This window comes from Chanodichthys erythropterus, chromosome 16 (assembly GCF_024489055.1).
Source record: "Chanodichthys erythropterus isolate Z2021 chromosome 16, ASM2448905v1, whole genome shotgun sequence".
NCBI classification, from domain to species: domain Eukaryota; kingdom Metazoa; phylum Chordata; class Actinopteri; order Cypriniformes; family Xenocyprididae; genus Chanodichthys; species Chanodichthys erythropterus.
In genome coordinates, this window is record NC_090236.1 from 25,600,228 (window position 1) to 25,618,922 (window position 18,695).

At 38.3% G+C, this 18,695-nt stretch overlaps 1 protein-coding gene across 2 annotated transcripts; it reads left to right on the forward strand.

The window, feature by feature from the left end:
- The first annotated feature begins 188 nt into the window (after window positions 1-188).
- Window positions 189-17,954, forward strand: sap130b (Sin3A-associated protein b). Of its 2 annotated transcripts, XM_067362404.1 has the most exons (22): window positions 189-257; window positions 1,039-1,167; window positions 4,187-4,452; window positions 4,590-4,751; window positions 5,168-5,291; window positions 5,373-5,494; window positions 5,599-5,723; window positions 5,812-5,956; window positions 6,052-6,142; window positions 6,254-6,358; window positions 7,248-7,389; window positions 7,534-7,652; window positions 7,786-8,058; window positions 8,200-8,374; window positions 8,995-9,099; window positions 10,391-10,752; window positions 11,015-11,236; window positions 13,088-13,213; window positions 13,322-13,425; window positions 13,511-13,624; window positions 16,071-16,118; window positions 16,215-16,307. In XM_067362404.1, the coding sequence occupies exons 2-21, from the start codon at window positions 1,062-1,064 to the stop codon at window positions 16,074-16,076; spliced, it is 2,994 nt and encodes a 997-aa protein (XP_067218505.1). In that variant the 5' UTR covers window positions 189-257; window positions 1,039-1,061; the 3' UTR covers window positions 16,077-16,118; window positions 16,215-16,307. The 2 variants fall into 2 exon arrangements, with proteins under 2 accessions (XP_067218505.1, XP_067218504.1); XM_067362403.1 differs by lacking the exon at window positions 16,071-16,118 and having other exon boundaries at window positions 16,215-17,954.
- Window positions 17,955-18,695: the final 741 nt, after the last annotated feature.

Consider the following 18,695-nt stretch of genomic DNA (forward strand, 5'->3'; position numbering starts at 1 on the left):
AATGACATCTAAAGCACATAAATCGCATGTGTGTGGAATGTAATTGTTTATGGTTATAAATAGAGTAATATTATATTGTTTATGGCTATAGAAGGCCATGTGTGATGCTTCAGGCACCATGTCAATCCGCGTTCGAGGACTTTTATTTTAAAAAATCCGGGACCGGAAGCGACTTACTGAAGCTAGATTCCCATTGATACCAATGGTCGATTTGCCGGGATACGAAGCGGATGGAGAGTGCTGGCGTCGTGTTTACGGTAAATCTGGGATTTTGCATTTGTAAACACAACAATGCTGTTAGGATAATGTACTCGACGTTTACACATTTCTTCAGTTGCAGGGTTACGACCGTTAGCGTGCATCTGAAAGTAATAATCATGTCTCTTTGAAATGACTCATAAGATTTTTGGGCTACTAGCAGCCTTGACCGTTTTGTTTTCTAAAACTTATTCTTAATCATAAAATAAATATTACATGGTTATGCAGTGATCAGTATTTTAAATTCGACTACATATATGTTTTTTAACACAGCTACATGATAAACTCAGGAGCTCGTCCAACATTGGGTAACGTACAAAAGCTAGTTCTGGTGTCCTGACAACCGTTAATGTTACAGTCAGCTGCGTCCAGAAACATTAAAGTCAGCTTAAATGCTTTTACTTTTTAATTTGTCGTTAAATTGAAGATCATTACCCTAGTCATAACCCCAATAAACGTATTTGAATGAGATGACACTATTGCGAGTAGCTGATATTTGTAGAAAATACCTTCAGTGGGTTTTTTGTGGTTTATTTAACTTTAATAGCTGTTATTATTGGGTTCATATTAAAATTAATGCAAGGTAAACGTCTTAAAAAGATATACCATGCTAAAGCTATTGTCTGGATTGTTTGTACATCACACGTCTTAGGTGTGAGCCATTCAGAGAATCCAGTAATATTCTGCAGCAAGTGTGATGTGCTCTTTGTTTGAAGTAAACGCGTATATCTTCTCTGTTGTACACTGCATTATGTCCTTTTTATGTTCTGCTTTTCTCAGGAAGAACGTGAGAGGTCGTGAAGATGAGTTCTCAGCACTATCCACGTCCAGGGCTCCCATCTGGCCTGGGACAAGGACAAACACCTGGCAGTAACACTACAGGACTTCCAGGAAGTCAAAAGAACACAGGTTTTGGACACTCTAACTTACACAAACTAGTATTAAACAAGCTAGACCTTCACTCCAACACCTCTGTAATGTTAATTAATGCTTACCATAAATGTTTATTTATATACATTACTATAAAATTTTTGGGGTCGGTAAGATATTTTAAAGTTTTTTAAAGAAGTCTATTATGCTTTTCATTCTAATCATTCGAGAAATCATTTTAATATGCTGATCTGGTGCTCAAGAAATGTCTTATTTTTAATATTGAAAACAGTTGTGCACCTAAAAGGATTAGTTCACTTCAGAATTAAAATTTTGTGATGATTTACTCACCCCATTGTGATCCAAGATGTTTGTCTTTTTTTCTTCAGTCGAACAGAAATTAAGGTTTTTGAGGAAAATATTTCAGGATTTTTCTTCAGATAGTGGACTTAAACCGGGTTCAATGGGTTGAAGGTCCAAATTGCAGTTTCAGTGCAGCTTCAAAGGCCTCTACACGATCCCAGCCAAGGAATAAGGGTGTTGTCTAGCGAAACAATCGGTCATTTTCAAAAAAAAAAAAAAAAAAAATCACACTGGATAGGATTACGTAATCACACCGGATAGGTCACGTATGATGTAGGTGGAAGTACCGAGCAAGTGTTTACAAAGCAAACGTGCAAAGACAAATACTGCGTTCCAGACAGATTGAATTTTGGATTTTTCCCACCTCTTTCTAGGAAATAACGTCTGGAACGCCACTCAGAGTCGGACATTTGGCACGTCGATCAACCCCCGACCTCAGCGCGACGTATCATTTGACATCACTTCCAAGCATCCTGCTTCCAATGAATAAAAACGTAAAAACAAGCTTTAAAATTAGACATTAAGTTCATATAATATTACCTTTGTTTTTGCTTTTCGTCAGCTGTATTTTTATTCTATTTTGCCACAATTAACACAAAAACACAATATGCTCTCATTGTGTCATGGCGACATCATGTGGTCAACATGATGAATGTCCAAACTTGTCTGGAACGCAGCATAAAGGCAGGAACACACAAAGCCGACAGTCGGCCATCAGGCATTTTTTGTTCATTGGCCGAGTAAGTTTTCTCAGTGTGTTCCGCACTGTCAGCTTATCAGCCGATTCAACAGGTTGAATTGCCGTCAGTCCATCTGATCATTCTGTTTGGCTGTTCAGCTACTGCCACCCGTTGGTACGGAAAGGCATTTCATCTTACGCAGGCGCAGAACGGACGTGCTACTTGGCTGTCGGCGTCGGTTTGGTGTGTCATGCCAACTTTGGACCCAGACGCTGCCGATGTGAGCCAACCCCGCAGTCTGCTTTCATCGCCACTAGTTTGTCAGCATCGGCTTGGTGTGTTCCTGCCATAAGTCAAACAGCCTAAAGCAAGGGTTGTTGGGACGATTTTGAAGTTGAAGGAGAAAATGGGATGGAGTTTTTCGCCCTTACGCGGTACTTCCGCCTGAATCACATGTGACCTTTCCAACATGATTACATAATGCGTGGCGCATTGCGGAGCGAGTTCAAGATAAGCATTTTTTGGTTAAAAAGTATAAAATTTATATTTTTTAGAAAATGACCAATCGTTACCCTTACTCCTCGGTTGGAATTGTGTAAAGCCCTTTGAAACTGCATTTGGACCTTCATCCTTCCTGGAACGTTTTCCTCAACCTCAGTTTCTTTTCAACTGAAGAATGAAAGACAAACATCTTGGATGACATGGGAGTGAGTAAATTGTCAGGAAATTTTAATTCTGAAGTGAACTAATCCTTTAATATTTTAGTGGAAACCTTGTAAAAAAAAAATAGTCCCCCTGTAGTCAACAATTTTTTTCATTAAAACACATTTTGATCACCAAAATTACACGTTTAAATGTTTTTTTGTTTTTTTTTCTGTGCAAATTATTTCTTCCTGCCTTAAAATAGCTTGAATGTAACTATGCCTTTGCTTTATTTACTATACATGAATCTATGAATATGCATATTATCCCCGCCTCCACTCAATCACACCAGCTCAGAATACCTGATCCACTCGGTCATTACTGTAGTAAACGCTGCACAATGGCATGTGGAAATACTGGTTTAATTCAGCCATATATGTTTGAACCAGAAACTGATTCAGAAGAAGTGTGAGAGCGACTTAAACAGGCTCGTCTACAAGTCAGTGTATCAGAATGGTAATGTGTTTTATGTATTGCTTTCTACATCAGACACATAATGATAATTAATATGATTAGCCTTTGGCTTGACTACGTTATCAAACAGCGAGTTGCTAATGTTACACAAACAATGTTTCCATTCATAATCTCAGAGTCAGACAGCTGCCTTCTAAAAATCAACATCCTTACAAAAGCTTTGAACAATTTAGAACGTCAGTGGAGAAAAGCATATAGTTGTCATCATCACATTGTAATATACATCATGTACATAATTCACCCGCTATATTGATAAATGTACCCTTTTTTTTTTCTTTTTCCATTTCAACATAAAAATATACCAGGATAATCTGGCTTCTTTTGACACCCCCCCTGCTTCTCAGGATAGTTAATGATATGCTAAAGCCCGCCCACACGTTGATGGGATTGGTTACATATTTGTACATATTTCAAACCATGTTTTAGAGACATGTCTTTTATTTACTTTAGTTTTAAGGAGAAAATACTAAGCAATGGTGTTGACTGATAAATTTGTACATGGATTGTCTATTAAAAACACCACATAGACATATAAACATAGACATTTCACCACAGAGTCTTTAATATTTTAGTGGAAACCATAATACTTTGTTGGAAGTTCAAAAGAACAGCATTTATTTGACACTAAAATCTTTTGTAACCTTATAAATGTCTTTACTCTCACCTTTGATCAGTTTAATGCACCTTGCTGACCCTAAATTTTTGAACAGTACCGCAGTTGAAAATAGACCCCTGGTTGAAAACCCTGGTATTAATGCATATAAAATGTAGATGACAACAAGCTTGTTTGTCATTAACACTTCACACCATCAATCCTGACCTAATGTGATTTCATTAAGGAGGACATGAAGATTCTAATCATGCTCCACGTGAGCTGATGTCCAGCGGAGCCACAGTGTTCAGAGATGACAAGCTGGAGACGGTAGTGGTGCGACCCTACCCCCAACCCCAGACTCAGCCCCCGCCCCACGGAACAGCTCCGACTCTGCCCCCTCCTCTCCCTCAGCACCTCCCAATCCAGCCAGGGACACCCGTCTCTGTGTCAGCAGCACCATCCCACCTCCCTCAGGGTCTTTCCCTTGCCTTCACTGAGGGTCCTCTGAAGGTACACGGGTCTTTTGGGGTCTTTGATAATCAAGTACCTTCAATTTATAAAGCTGATCCCTCTTGTCAAAAGTAAGCAAATGTAGAGAAAAAAAAGCATGTCCATGTTTACCTACATCACTCTTCTCTTTAATCCAGTCTGCCCTAAAGACAACCATGCCAAGCCGTGTGATAGCTCCAGCACCTGTGTCAACACCAGGCCACCTCACCCTCCCCCCTAAGGTGCCTGGTCATATCACCGCTACCATGGAGTCTACACAGGCTTCTGGTATTCCTGTGGCAACCATCAGTGGTCAGCAGGTTGGTAATAGTTTTAGATATAAATATAAATAAAAATCAGTTTTGCTGCATTAGAAGTTATTTGGTTTCTCGTGTGTGTGTGTATAAAATATATATATATATATATATATATATATATATATATATATATATATATATATATATATATATATATATATATATATATATATATATATATATTAAAAAAATTATTGCAGTTTTTTGTAATTGTGATTTTTTTTTTTTTTTTTTTAATTAACAGCTTTTAGATTAAATAATAAATATGAATTATTAATATACATTATTTTACTCAGTGAATAATAGTGATCTAATAATTTATTTAATATTTTGTTGGACACTAGTTATTTTAGATTAGAATGGTAGAAAAAATTATTTGATTATTGTTTTTTTGTTTTTGTTTTTTTTGTCACAATAAGGGTCACGCTGGTAACCTGCATCATCTAATGACGAACGTGCAGATCATCCGTAGTGGAGCCCCTGCACTGCAGATCGGATCCTCCACTGCTCCTCAGCATCCTTTCACCTCCCATTTACCCAGAGGTTAATTTGTAGATATATGCTGCTTCTCAAATCAAACAATTTTGTTTTGGTACTCTAACTGATTTTGTTTTGTTCTCACAGGAGCGGCTGCCGCTGCTGTGATGTCAAGCTCCAAAGGAACCACAGTGCTGAGACCAGCGGCCGGTCCAAGCTCCGCCACGGGACAGCCTACAGTCCAGCACATTATCCATCAACCAATTCAGGTTAATACATCTGTGATCATTTTAGGCATTCATTTTGGGATGTATATATTAAACACAGATGAGTTTACAAAGCCTGATGCATTTCATGCATATCTGTGTTACAGTCTAGGCCTATAGTCACTACCTCTACGGCAGTGCTGCCTACAGTAGTGGCTCCAGTGACTGCCACCAGACCTCAGTCTCCGGTCATCACCACAGTGGCTGCCCACTCTGGAGAAATGGTACACGGGTAAGATGCATCCAGTTTAAATAAAACACATGTACTGAATTTATAGCAGTTGAACTGTAGAAAATTATTTTGTCTTTTTGTATTCTAGTCGTTCTGCGGTGACAATCCACCCACCCCAAGCGACCTTGAGTATTCAACGCCCTCCACCCTCACGTGACACGCCCACGCGGATCACCCTGCCCTCCCACCCTGCCATTGCTGCTCAGAAAGCACTTCCGCACTCTGTTGCACAGGTTGAAATCATTCTGCCCCAGAATATTTTGGAAATATATATTTTTTTAAATACGAAGCATAAGGAAAATCACACCCCTTTTTTTTCCTCCCTTAGAAGCCCATTTTCAGCACTGTGACACCTGTTGCTGCCGCAACAGTGGCTCCAATTCAGGCCACCAATACTGCACCATCACCCACTACAACAGGTGATAAATCTACTCTACACACCTGTGATTCAGAAGCATCTATGCACATATGTTTACAGATATATTAGAGTACTAAGTATCTGATAAGTTATTTTAACACCTTTTTTAAAGGCTCCACCCCCCACACTCAATTATCAAGTGGCAACATTGTCACTATGACGGTGGCCTCCCACTCCTCTCATGCCACAGCAGTGACCACATCCACCATCCCTGTTGGTAAGATACCTTTAGCTTATCTGCTCTAGGATTGTTTTTATTTCTATTACCACAGAAATATAGGTATATATTGTCTCATAATGTAAAGGGGGTCGCATTCCAGATGACAAGCAACAAATTCGAACAAATTGTTTTCTATGAGCACGCTGGCGGTGCCACTCTGCATCTGTCCATGGCGCCCAGCTACGACTCAGGAGGTGGTTCAAAATCCTGCCTCACCACAGAGAGCCACTAACATATTTTTCTATTAAATTACATTATTTTTGTCCTAAATCATCATTAATGTACATACTGACTTCACCCTGTGCTACAAGGTTAGTTTTACAGTCATAGTTTTACTGCTTCTAAAGATGTAGGAAAATGTATATTAAAACGTAGCCCTTTCTAATCTTTTTTTTTTTTTTTTTTGCCCTGTTATGCCCTTTTTTCCTATATAATAACTTTAGTGTGAAAGCAAATGTAACTTTTGCATGTCATGATTATGTTCACTGTCGTGTGCTGCCACCTACTGGAGGTACAAGGTCACAAGTTCAGTTGACTTCAATAGTGTGGAGAAGTATAGCATACAGAGCCCCGCACATGACATGCAGGAAAAAAAAATTGTAAATCATGCCCACAATATAATAATTAATTCCCTAGTTTTGATTTAACCAAGGAACGAATTATTATATAGTGCGCACAATTTAGTAAATTGAGGGAACTAATTATTATAGTGATGTTACCAATTGCCTACATCCCAACTAGATGGCACAGCATCTTAACTATAATGCCTTTACAATTGTTTGCATTGTTTTTACTAGCAGATTTCCAGAAAGATTTTTCTTGTATAATGGTTAAAGTTGTACCTGGAGGAATTATCTGTTCATTTTGCCCCCTCTGTCACTTTTAGCTAAAGTGGTTCCACAGCCCAACACACACATATCACCACGTATCCAGTCTGAATACACTGGAGAAAGGGGCAACCTCATCCCTATCTCTGGTCATCGTTCCTCTCCCAACCCCATCACCATGGAGAACCGCACTGACAACAGGTATATATCAATATAATGAAGAATTTATGCTCTTTTCACCCACTTTACATTTGAAGTGTGCTTTTGGGCTCGATCTGGCAATTTCCAGATCAGGTTCATTCTGTTTGCCCTGCTTTTAAAATGGTATTTTATGGCTCCCCACAGACAATCTGTTCCAGTCCAGTTTCAATACTTCCTGCCTACCTACCCATCAGCACCATATCCGCTGACCCACACTTACACCCCCATCACCAGCTCTGTGTCATCCATACGCCCTTATCCAGGTACCATGTGGTGCTTAAATTAATGTTAGATAAAGCTAAATTACTTTCCTGCACAGGAAACATAATTAAAATTGGTAGGCACTAATTAATTTTGGCTTTTGGTTATTAACATTTGTTTTTCGTGTGGAAACAGTTACTGCTCAGGCACCCAGTGCAGCCATGCCTGCCCAAGCCAGTGTAGGAGTTGCATCTGCAGTTCATCTGAACTCTATGCAGCTGATGACGGTGGACCGCATTACCCAGATCAACACTCAGAACATCCAGCCGGCTGCCATGGCAGCGCAGGGCATCCAGCCCACACCCATCCCAGCCCAGGGCCTCCATACGTCTGCCCAGATCACCACCACAAGCATTCAGCCTACACCAGTCAACCAACAACAAGCCCCAACAGAGTCTAAAGCTTCAGGTGAGGAGCCTTAGATCAGCTCTGAATCTTACATTAGGGTCCACCTTTAGTTCTCTGCATGTGTTCATACCAAACCGCTGCAAACAAACCTTTCTTAAAGTCAAACATTTGTACTGATGAAGGTGTTGTGTTTTTCTTCAGTTGTACTGGCTGATGGTTCGACTCTAGTGGCTAACTCTATTAGCAATGCGTTCAACAACAGTCAGCCTGCTACCACTGTGGCCCAGACGCACAATCAGAGTGCCAACGCTGGAACCCCATCCCTTGTGACGTCCCCTCGACCCAGCATTCTGCGCAAGAAACCTGCCAATGAAGGGTAAACATGATAAACCCATTTTTTTCATGTTCTTTGCAGTATTGCTCAAGTGTAAATCTCACTATGAGATGTCCTGATCATATTTCACCTCAAAATTACAAACAAAAATTAAGTTTGATTCTAATAAAAAAGTTTTCATTACTGTAATGCAATAATGAATATCATCTTGTGCAGACACTATGATTTATAAAATGATAAACAAATGAAACAATAAATTAATTATAATATAAGTAAATAAATTACTACTGTCATGATTCCAAGTGCAACTTTACGAATTTACTTAAATTAAATCTTGTCACTCACAGAAGCCTTACAGAAGGCTGTGGTTAATTGCTTATTAATTATCATTAAGAAAAAAATTATATTTATTTTTGCTAAATTTTGGTTCTAAAATAGGCCTTATTTTCTTTACTTGATATATTTTTTCTTTCTGAATTTAGTGAGAAATACGACCAACACCTGTTCTTGAGAGTCAGTGTTAAAACTATTTTAGTTTTAACAATAACAATGTTGAATCTCCTGTAAAAAGTTTTTGTTCTATGTTTTAGTAGTTTAACATTACTTTTGAAAAAAATGATTGACATTCTCAAGATTAATCCATCTCTTTTGATTTACTGAAGTGCTGCTGTTAGGAAGAACCTGATCCCAGGTCAGCTCAGTGACTCCACAGCCCCCAGAATTGATGGACACATCAGGAGTGCGTCAGGATCACCTCGTCCTGCAGGGTATGAAGTATTCAAATTGATTTTGAGATCTTTAGGTTTATTTAAAGGGTTAGTTCACCCAAAAATGAAATTTGTCATTAATTGCTCACCCTTATGTCGTTCCAAACCTGCAAGACCTTCATTAGTCTTCAGAACACAAATGAAGATATTTTGATGAAATCCAAGAGCGCTGCAACGTAAACTGCGTAGGAGAATGACAGGGGAGAGATGAATTTGTTGAATAAAGTTAATTTTTGTTTTGTTTTTGCACAAATGGTTGCTTCGTTGCTTCATAATATTAAGGTTGAACCACTGTAGTCACGTTGACTATTTTAACTATTTTTACTACTTTTCTGGACCTTGAAATTCTCAACCTTTTTAAAAAAAAAAACCTCTTGGATTTTATCAAAAATATCTTAATTTGTGTTTCGAAGAATAACGAAGGTGATTAGGGTTTGCAACGACATGAGGGTGGGTAATTAATAACAGAAATTTCATTTTTGGGGGATTTAACCTTTCAACACCTTCATCCTAGTCTTTTAAATATCACTTGGTTTTCAATTGCAGCTCAGCTTTATAAACACTAAGGGCCAGATTTACTAAACGGGGCAAATTGGCGTAAGAGCGCAATTCCACAAATGCGCCGATGGGAGTGGCAAGTTTTGTGCGCAATCTAATGCTGATGCGAAAATTAAAGAACACAGATGCAGTCAAATCATTTACATAATGACCAACACAATCTAACAAGAGCAGCGCAAATTAGCGTTGGGTCACAAATAAGCAGAGCTGATGCTCTCATAAGGTGCGGGTTGACACAGGTGCCACTTGTTACATATAATCTGACAAACATGTACACATATATAGGCCTAATATCATTTAGCAAGCCATGTTGGCCTGTGTGTGTATATGCTTGGATATCGTCTTCCTCTGGCATTCCGAAGAAATTAATATGCGTGGAAAATAGTTTCTTCCTTCTGCCACGCGCTCTCTGTGCCATGCAGCCATGTTGCAAAATGGGCTAAGACATGCTTTTTTTGGGGTGTTAAATAATGGTGCAAATACCAGTAAATTGACGAGAGCAGAGATTAGTAAATCACGTTGCGTGATTCATTTAAATACACTCCTCCCATAAATTTTGCATCTAAAAGGGAAACTCCTAAAAATACATATGCAATGAGGTCGGCTGAAAAAACAACTGTCCACGCCTTTTCAGTGCTAATTTTGCACTGCGTGTCTTTAGTAAATCCTGACAGTAGTTTTTTAATGCCAAAAGAGCTGTTATCTAACTCTTTATCTCCAAACCCTTTGGCAGAGTGAAGCACAAACCTGACATCCACATGAGCCTCGCTCCATCAGTAGCTGCGGCAATAGAAGCTATTCCTAGCCAAGGAAATGAACAGCAACCACAACATGTGGGACCACCTCCCTCCCAGCTGGCCTCTCAACCTCTCCCCTCCCTAATGACGTCAGCCACGCCTCCCTCCCAACCCTCTCCTGCTCTCTCAGCCATACCCGCTGCCATGGCAGTCACCCCGCCAATCCCCTCCATGGCTAATGTGGTGGCCCCGCCTACTCAGCCAGCAGCCAGCACCACTTCAGCATGTGCCATCAGCTCCACCCTCCCAGAGATGAATATTAAGCAAGAGGCGGAGCCTATGGATAGTACAAAACCAGGTGAGATCTTTATACAAAAACGGTTTTACACTAGTAGTCAACCTATATATTAGCCTGAAAATTAAACCGCTTATATTTGACTGAGATTAATTTATTCAATGAGTATTTTGTATACTCTTCTCATTGTGTGCTACATTGTTTATAAACTGAAATACTGAAAAGATAATGATGTGATACTTTAGAGACACACATCAGGAGCCAGATTCAACTGATTTAACAGTTTAACTGATGAAGCAGTTTCTTTCACCTCAAACCCTCTCAGTGGCATCAGGTCCAAACAGCGGTGCACAGATGTTGGCAGTCCCTGCTACAGATGTCACCCTAGGAGCCTCACCCAGAAAGAAACCCCGCAAGCAACAGCACATTATCTCCACTGAGGAGAGTGAGATGATGGAAACCAACAGCACAGATGAAGAGAAATTCCCACCCAAACCCCTCAGCCTACGTGCAGAGAAACGCAAATCCCCTCCTAAAGAATACATAGGTAAGCTAGCGGTTTCTTTTTTGAAAATGAAGATGATTTACCAAGATCTAGAAAGGTTCTTGAATCTGAGGTTCGATAATCTGAGAGTTTTCAATTTAATTCAATTCACATTTATTACTATGAATGCATATCGTTTCAAAGCAGCTTTACAGAAATGCATGTGTCTTTACTGTAGGTTACTGTCCAAGTAATGTCCGTATTTCAGAAGCGTACAGTTCTAAGATAATATAAATCATGCAGTTAGCTAACATGTATTAAGTTTAAGCAGAAACAATAAGCTCATTAAAGTAATTATGACAAGTTCTGAACATAATGATTACAATATATAGAAAATTTGGCAGTAGTGCATGTGGATTCAGAGGTGACATCATCTGAAGTCTGAAGAGTTGGAGCCATCTCTCACAGGTGTTTGGTCATCTGTCAAGTCTTTGTAAGAGGCTGGATCTAAACTGGAGCAGTCATTGTCTCTAGTTACCTCTGTATGGGCATCCCGAGATAAAACAGAAAAGCAAATGGAAAATAATTAGTATAGCTGCTGTTCATAACATTTCAAGCAAAGATCATCGTGCATCTGATCTGATATAACTGGAGTACAAGGTTATGGGATGCATTGTGTAAATGTTTTGCTAAAGGCACTGGCTTAGGCTAAGCCAGGATTAAGCCTTATTTCAATTAGGACGTGTAAGTGTAAAATTTCATTTTATAGTTTTTTTTTTTTTTTTTTTTTAAGTTTTATACTGTCAGAATCAACATAACTCAACAACATACTGATAATCTGGGTTTTCACTTAATAGGACAATGTTTTATTTTTTTTTTTTTATTAGAATTGGCATAAATTAAATTCACTAGTCAAGTCACTTTTATTTATATAGCACTTTATACAATACAGATAGTTTCAAAGCAGCTTTACAGGGATAAATGGGAAAATGATTCAGAGATGCAAACAGCATTCAATTCTGCTGTAATGCAGCTCTAAGAAGACAATAAAAAACAGTGATTATTCAATTTAAGTCAGTTCAGTGTTGATTCAGTTCGGTTCAATAACTGTGTTCAGTTCATCTGTAAAGCCGCTGTTGTCATCATCCAGCACTTCTCATCCAATAGTGTCAGTGCACTGAAATCAATGAAGTGTCCCCAACTAATCAATCAGGGGGCCAGAGGAGAACTGCAAATACTAGCATGATATTTTGCATATTATTTCACATCTTTATAAATGTATTTATAATTGTTTTATAAAATGTTTTATAATTTAAATAAATAAAATGATAAAATAACGATTTAATAATTTAAGTTAAATTATTGTAGTAATCTGCATTGCAGAAGGCTACTGCTAGTTGGAAGAAGATTGCCATGAAAATAGTGGCACACTAAAATGCACAATACAATAGTCCCAGACTAAAATACATTTCTGAGCTGTTTTAACTTAAAGCAACTTGCACTGACTTATCTTAAAATATGTCAGTGCCATTGTTTTGATAATTTCAGCAGTGTTTTAGTAAAATTTTTAGATTGTTGTCTGGAAAAAAAAAATCACTTCTTTCTCTGTGGAACATTTTAAGACTCCTTACTGCCTTCTACCTGTGAAAGTCCGCCAACCTTTGTTCTAAATAGTACATTATGAAATGACAACAGCGATGGTGTCGTAACATAATTGAACTGAGGCCAAATGTAATAAGATAAATGCTGGAATAAGATAAATCCACGTAGAGATAAAGAACAGAATCCTCTTTGTAGTTCACAAGTTGTTCTGGAGATGACTAGTACCGACACTTCCTCTGATGGCAGCGATTGTGGGACTAGCTGTAGTTTTGACTTATCAAAAGCTGTGTAATGATTTGTGTTTCACTGCAGATGAAGAGGGAGTTCGGCATGTTCCTACCCGAGTCCGGCCTCCAATCACTCTGCTGCGGCACTACCGTAACCCCTGGAAGGCGGCGTATCATCACTTTCAGAGATACAGTGACATCCGTGTCAAGGGTCTGTCTAGGCTAATCACACAGTATCTTATTGTCCATTTTGCATTAATACGATAAATATAGTCTGTCATCAATCATTAATTAATACCAGCATGTGTTATCCAATCAGAGGACAAGAAGGGAACCCTGCAGGATGTGGCCAATCAGAAGGGCGTGGTGTGCAGAGCCCAGGGCTGGAAAATTCACCTCTGTGCAGCTCAGCTCATGCAGCTGGTAAAACTTTCTCTTTACCAGTAACCGGCTTTGATTCAGTCATAACAGTCATACATCAAGCTTCAAAACAAATGTTTGCCTGCAGACTAATCTGGAGCATGATGTCTATAGTCGTCTGACGACTCTCCAGGAAGGCCTCATCCCGAAGAAAAAGGCCGGAGCCGATGATGATCTTCACCGTATAAATGAGCTCATACAGGTAAGAGCCACTGATCACTTTTAACAACACATGATCACTTTCAAATGGGCTATCAGCAAGATTAAAACTTTTACTTGCTTAAAGGAACACTCCACTTTTTTTGAAAATAGGCTCATTTTCCAACTCCCCTAGAGTTAAAAAGTTGAGTTTTACCGTTTTCGAATCCATTCAGCCGATCTCTGGTTCTGGCGGTACCACTTTTAGCATAACTTAGCATAGTTCATTGAATCTGATTAGACAGTTAGCATTACGCTTAAAAATGACCAAAGAGTTTTGATATTTTTCCTATTTAAAACTCTTCTGTAGTTACATCGTGTACTAAGACCGGCGGAAAATGAAAAGTTGCGATTTTCTAGGCTGATATGGCTAGGAACTATACTCTCATTCAGGCGTAATAATCAAGGAACTTTGCTGCCGTATCATGGCTGCAGCAGTGCAATGATATTACGCAGCGTCTCTCACAAACGTCTCCATGGTTGCAAGGCACGTTCCCTGTGCAAGCAGGGGCTCACGGGTGCTGCGTAATATCATTGCACTGCTGCAGCCATGGAACGGCAGCAAAGTTCCTTGATTATTACGCCTGAATGAGAGTATAGTTCCTAGCCATATCAGCCTAGAAAATCACAACTTTTTATTTTCCGTCGGTCTCAGTACACGATTTAACTACAGAAGAGTCAAGTTTTAAATAGGAAAAATATCAAAACTCTTTGGTCATTTTTAAGCGCGATGCTAACGGTCTAATCAGATTCAATGAACTATGCTAAGCTATGCTAAAAGTGGTACCGCCAGAACCGGAGATCGGCTGAATGGATTCGAAAACGGTAAAACTCAACTGTTTAACTCTAGGGGAGTTGGAAAATGAGCCTATTTTCAAAAAAAGTGGAGTGTTCCTTTAAATCTTCTTCTGGAGATCTATCAGTATATGCACAATATATTGGTACCATGTCAGTTATCTGATATTAGAGCTATGTAGTTATTTTAATTAATTGGATATTACATGCTAGTTTTGTCAAATGTCGATACTGAAATTTTAAAAATGTGACTTTGAGCGCTGTTGAGTGAATTCAAAAACGCCTCTGATTATCCATTGTGTTCACGTGCTCATCAGATACAGTGCTCAGTGTAAATGAGTACACCCCCTTTGAAAAGTTAAATTTTAATCTCACTGAACACAAAAACAATTTCCAAAATGTTGACAAGACTAAGTTTTATATAACATCTGTTTAACTTATAACATGAAAGAAAGGTTGTTAATAAAACTTGGAGAACAAATTTTTCAGTTTTACTCAAATTAGTGTGATGCAAAAATTAGTACACTACACTGAAAGTCTCTGGAGCAAAGCTAAATTTTAGACTACAAATGTCTAATTTAACAAGAATTCAACCACAGGTGAGTCTAATTATTCATTACACAGGTGTCCAGCAGACAGATGAGTATAAAAGGGTGTTAAAACCCCTTCCCATTTCATGCTGTCAGCAATGGCACCACATGGAAGAGAAATGTCACAAGACATGAGAAAGAAAATAATTTCTTTATACCAGAAAGGTGGACGCTACAAGAAGATCAGCAAAGCTTTACTTATAAGTCAGAATACTATAGCAAAAGTGGCACAAAAATTTTAAAAAGATGAAACTGCAACCATCTCACAGAGACGTCCAGGGAAGTTAACACCTCGACAGGAGCGTCTTCTGATGAGGAGGGTTGAAGATGCAAGTTCACTGCAGTTATCTAAAGAAGTAGAAAGCCAAACTGGGGTGACTATTTCCCATGACAAAATACGGTGTACTCTGTTACGGTGTACAAACACTCCTGTGCATTGATCATTGTAACCAATTACAGACATATATGTTGAGCGCTTGAACACAAAAGCCAATCAGAGGTGTTTATGAATCTCTTGAACAGCGCTCAAAGTGTCACATTTTTAAAATTTCAGTACCAACTTGGTATCGAAGTCTTCACTATTACATGCTCATTTTCTCTATTTTTACATTTATATTACTAGCGAATCTCAAAATGAATATACATTTTTCATACTCTGTTATGGTGTGATGCTTAAATTTTCTTGTTGCATTTAAAATAATTTAAATGTTCTTTTAATATCCACCATTTATTGGTTATCTGTCAGAACATGAACCAGAATATCTGCATTTAAAATGTAAAAAAAATGTTTCTTCAGACCCCCGTTTTCTGTACTGATTTATTTAGTCAATCAGGCAAACTAAAAATTAGGCAATTTTAAAAATGTTTTTAAAAGTTTGGGGTCAGTAAGTCTCTCATGCTCACCAGATAAAATAAATGCAGTAAAAGCAGTACTATTGTGAAATATTATTACAATTTAAAATGTTCTATTTTAATACATTTAAAATGTAATTTATTGCTGTGATGCAAAGCTGAATTTTGTCAGTATTCAGTGTCACGTGATCCTTCATTATATTTTTTTTCCAGGATTGATGAATAGAAAGTACAAAATCATTTATTTGAAATAGAAATCTTGTAAGTCTTTCAAAAAACAAAACATCTTACTGACCCCAAACTTTGGAGTGGTAGTTACACAATTGATGTTAATCATAATACTGTTTCACCGCATAGGGCAACATGCAGCGCTGCAAGCTGGTGATGGACCAGATCACGGAAGCCCGTGATTCCATGTTAAAGGTGCTGGATCACAAGGAGCGTGTCATGAAGCTGCTCAACAAGAACAGCAGCACTAAGAAGCTAAATAAGCTGAAGCGTAAGGACAGAGCGTGAGATACATGGACTGGGCCACACCTACCTGATGTGGGACAGGGTTCAGCATGACCACAGAACCTCCTGCTCCATGACCTCTAGCATGCAGGCGCACTGCCCTGCCTCACTCTGTCTCTACCAGAAGAGATTCACTTTGAGTCCTGATCTGATGGCAAGACGTCTTTATCTGGCAAGCCCTTCCTCTCCCAGCACACATAGAAGCTCTAGGAAACGACAATGTTAAATTAACCACAACATGCATCTTTAACTGTATCTTCACTGAAATATGAATGTCTAAATGTTTTATTTTAAACAAGACAACTCGGTCACAAAGAGATCTTTTGGGGAAGTTATTGGATGTTGAAGACTCCATTTTTAAGTTATACATTAGCAGATATCAGTACAAGCAATGCTGTTTGTCTTCAAGTCCATAGATTATATTCACCACTTTATCATTAGGGTGCCTTGAACGATGATGGCCTGGTATTGACAGTTGTCTGTACTGTATTAAACACCAGATGGCAGTATTTCGTAATGGCCCTTCATACCAAAAGGTTTCCATTTTTGTATTGTAGCACTTGAAACAATAAGAATTGAGAAGCCATAACAACACCATCCTCGCTGTCTTAAAGGAAAAAAGACTGGAGTATTTTACCACATATGATTTGTGGGAAACGTTAAAGGTGCTTTGGTGAAATGGAGTATTGTGCCTTTCTGTGTGCCTCATAAAACATGGTTTTGTTGTGATGGAAGCAGTTTTTCTGCGAAGGTTAAACAGAGTCTGAATGTCTGACTCATATTGCATTCTCATGTCATTGTCTGTCGATTTGTGAGGATTGTTTCATGTATCATCAGTCTTGCAAGCGTTGCACCAGCTATGGCTCTCTGGGTTTGCTCTTTGGTCGGGTGTGATTTCATTCATGCATTAAGGGTGGTGAGAATCATGTTCAGATATGAGATGTCACTCAGAATTCAGAGATATTTGTATGTAAGTTAAACCTAAGTGTATATATAAATATAAAAAAATAAGCCCTCTTCCAATTTTTTTTTCTTCTTAATTGAACAATATTATGTTTATTTTTCCAGTTAAGTTGCTTGAAGCAGTGTCATTCGTGGCAAAGATAAAGCGTTGTATACTGTTTGATCACTCAGTTTCATTATGAATGGCATTTCATGTTGCACTTCACTGCTGAAGTAAAGATACTTTGTACATGTATCTGCAGATGTTTGGTTTTTTTTTTTAAGTCTTATTTAACTCTCAGAAATCTAAACCTAGATATTAGTGTATTCCCTCCCCCCAAATCAAGCTACTGGTTACACAAAACCATGGTTTTACCACTGTATTTAGACTTCCATTCACTGTAGGGTTTTTTCGTGCGCAAAAAAAACAAACAAAAAAAAAAAACCAAAATAACAACTTTATTTATTTTCTTCTCTTCCATGTCAGTCTCCGATGTTGTTCACGTAAGCACCACGATGCATAAATGTGATGCTGAGCTGACATTCTGACGTGTAACCCGGAAGCACTGCACTGTGTTAACAAAGTGAACAGTGTCAGAGGCTGACACGGAAAAGAAGAAATTTAATGAAGTCATTATTATTTTTTTTTATTTTATTTTTTTGTGCACAATGTTTTCTCATCGCTTCATAACATGAAGGTTGAACCACTGCAGTCACGTGGACTATTTTAGCAATGTCTTTATTGAAGTGTTAATCACTAGGGCTGGGTAAAAAAATATTGATTTCTCGATTTTAATCTATTCTCATTTTTACGAACCGATATCGATTCTTAAATCCCAAGAATCCTTAGTCTGTTTTCAGTTGATGAATGAGCAGAATATGTAGGGCCTCCCATCCAATAAATAGCAATAATCTTTGTGCTTTGTTACTTTTTATATGAAGCAAAGTCTCAGATTTCAAATGACGTCCATCTTATGAGATTCAAAAAATAAATACCGTTTTGGCGCTGTTTAATGTGACATGACACATTCTCTCCTCCGCTTTAGTTTAATACCAGTTACAGCGGGAAATAAACGTGACTAAACATCTGAAGGTATGTTAAAATATAGGCCTACAGTAAAACTTACTGAAATCCGTATCATGTCTCGTGTATTAGCTCAGTGTTTCAACCTCGGAAAGATGTCAATAAAACAGCTTGTAAACAATTTCACGTAACGTCACATTTACCTCAGAAAAATATATTCAGTGACCATAAACTCATTAGTCAGCTAGAAACTCTAGAAAGCTTCTGATAAATATAGCTATGCACGTTACATATTCATTATAATTTTTAATGTTCTTCAATAATGCATGTTTGAATAAATCAGTTATGACAGCCGCGAT

Excerpts from the sequence above, each read along its gene's own strand:
- sap130b (XM_067362403.1), top strand. The coding sequence starts at position 1,062 with ATGAGTTCTCAGCACTATCCACGTCCAGGGCTCCCATCTGGCCTGGGA. Across the intron at positions 4,752-5,167 it reads CAACCATCAGTGGTCAGCAG|GGTCACGCTGGTAACCTGCA; the intron begins GTTGGTAATAGT and ends TGTCACAATAAG. Across the intron at positions 8,375-8,994 it reads AAGAAACCTGCCAATGAAGG|TGCTGCTGTTAGGAAGAACC; the intron begins GTAAACATGATA and ends GATTTACTGAAG.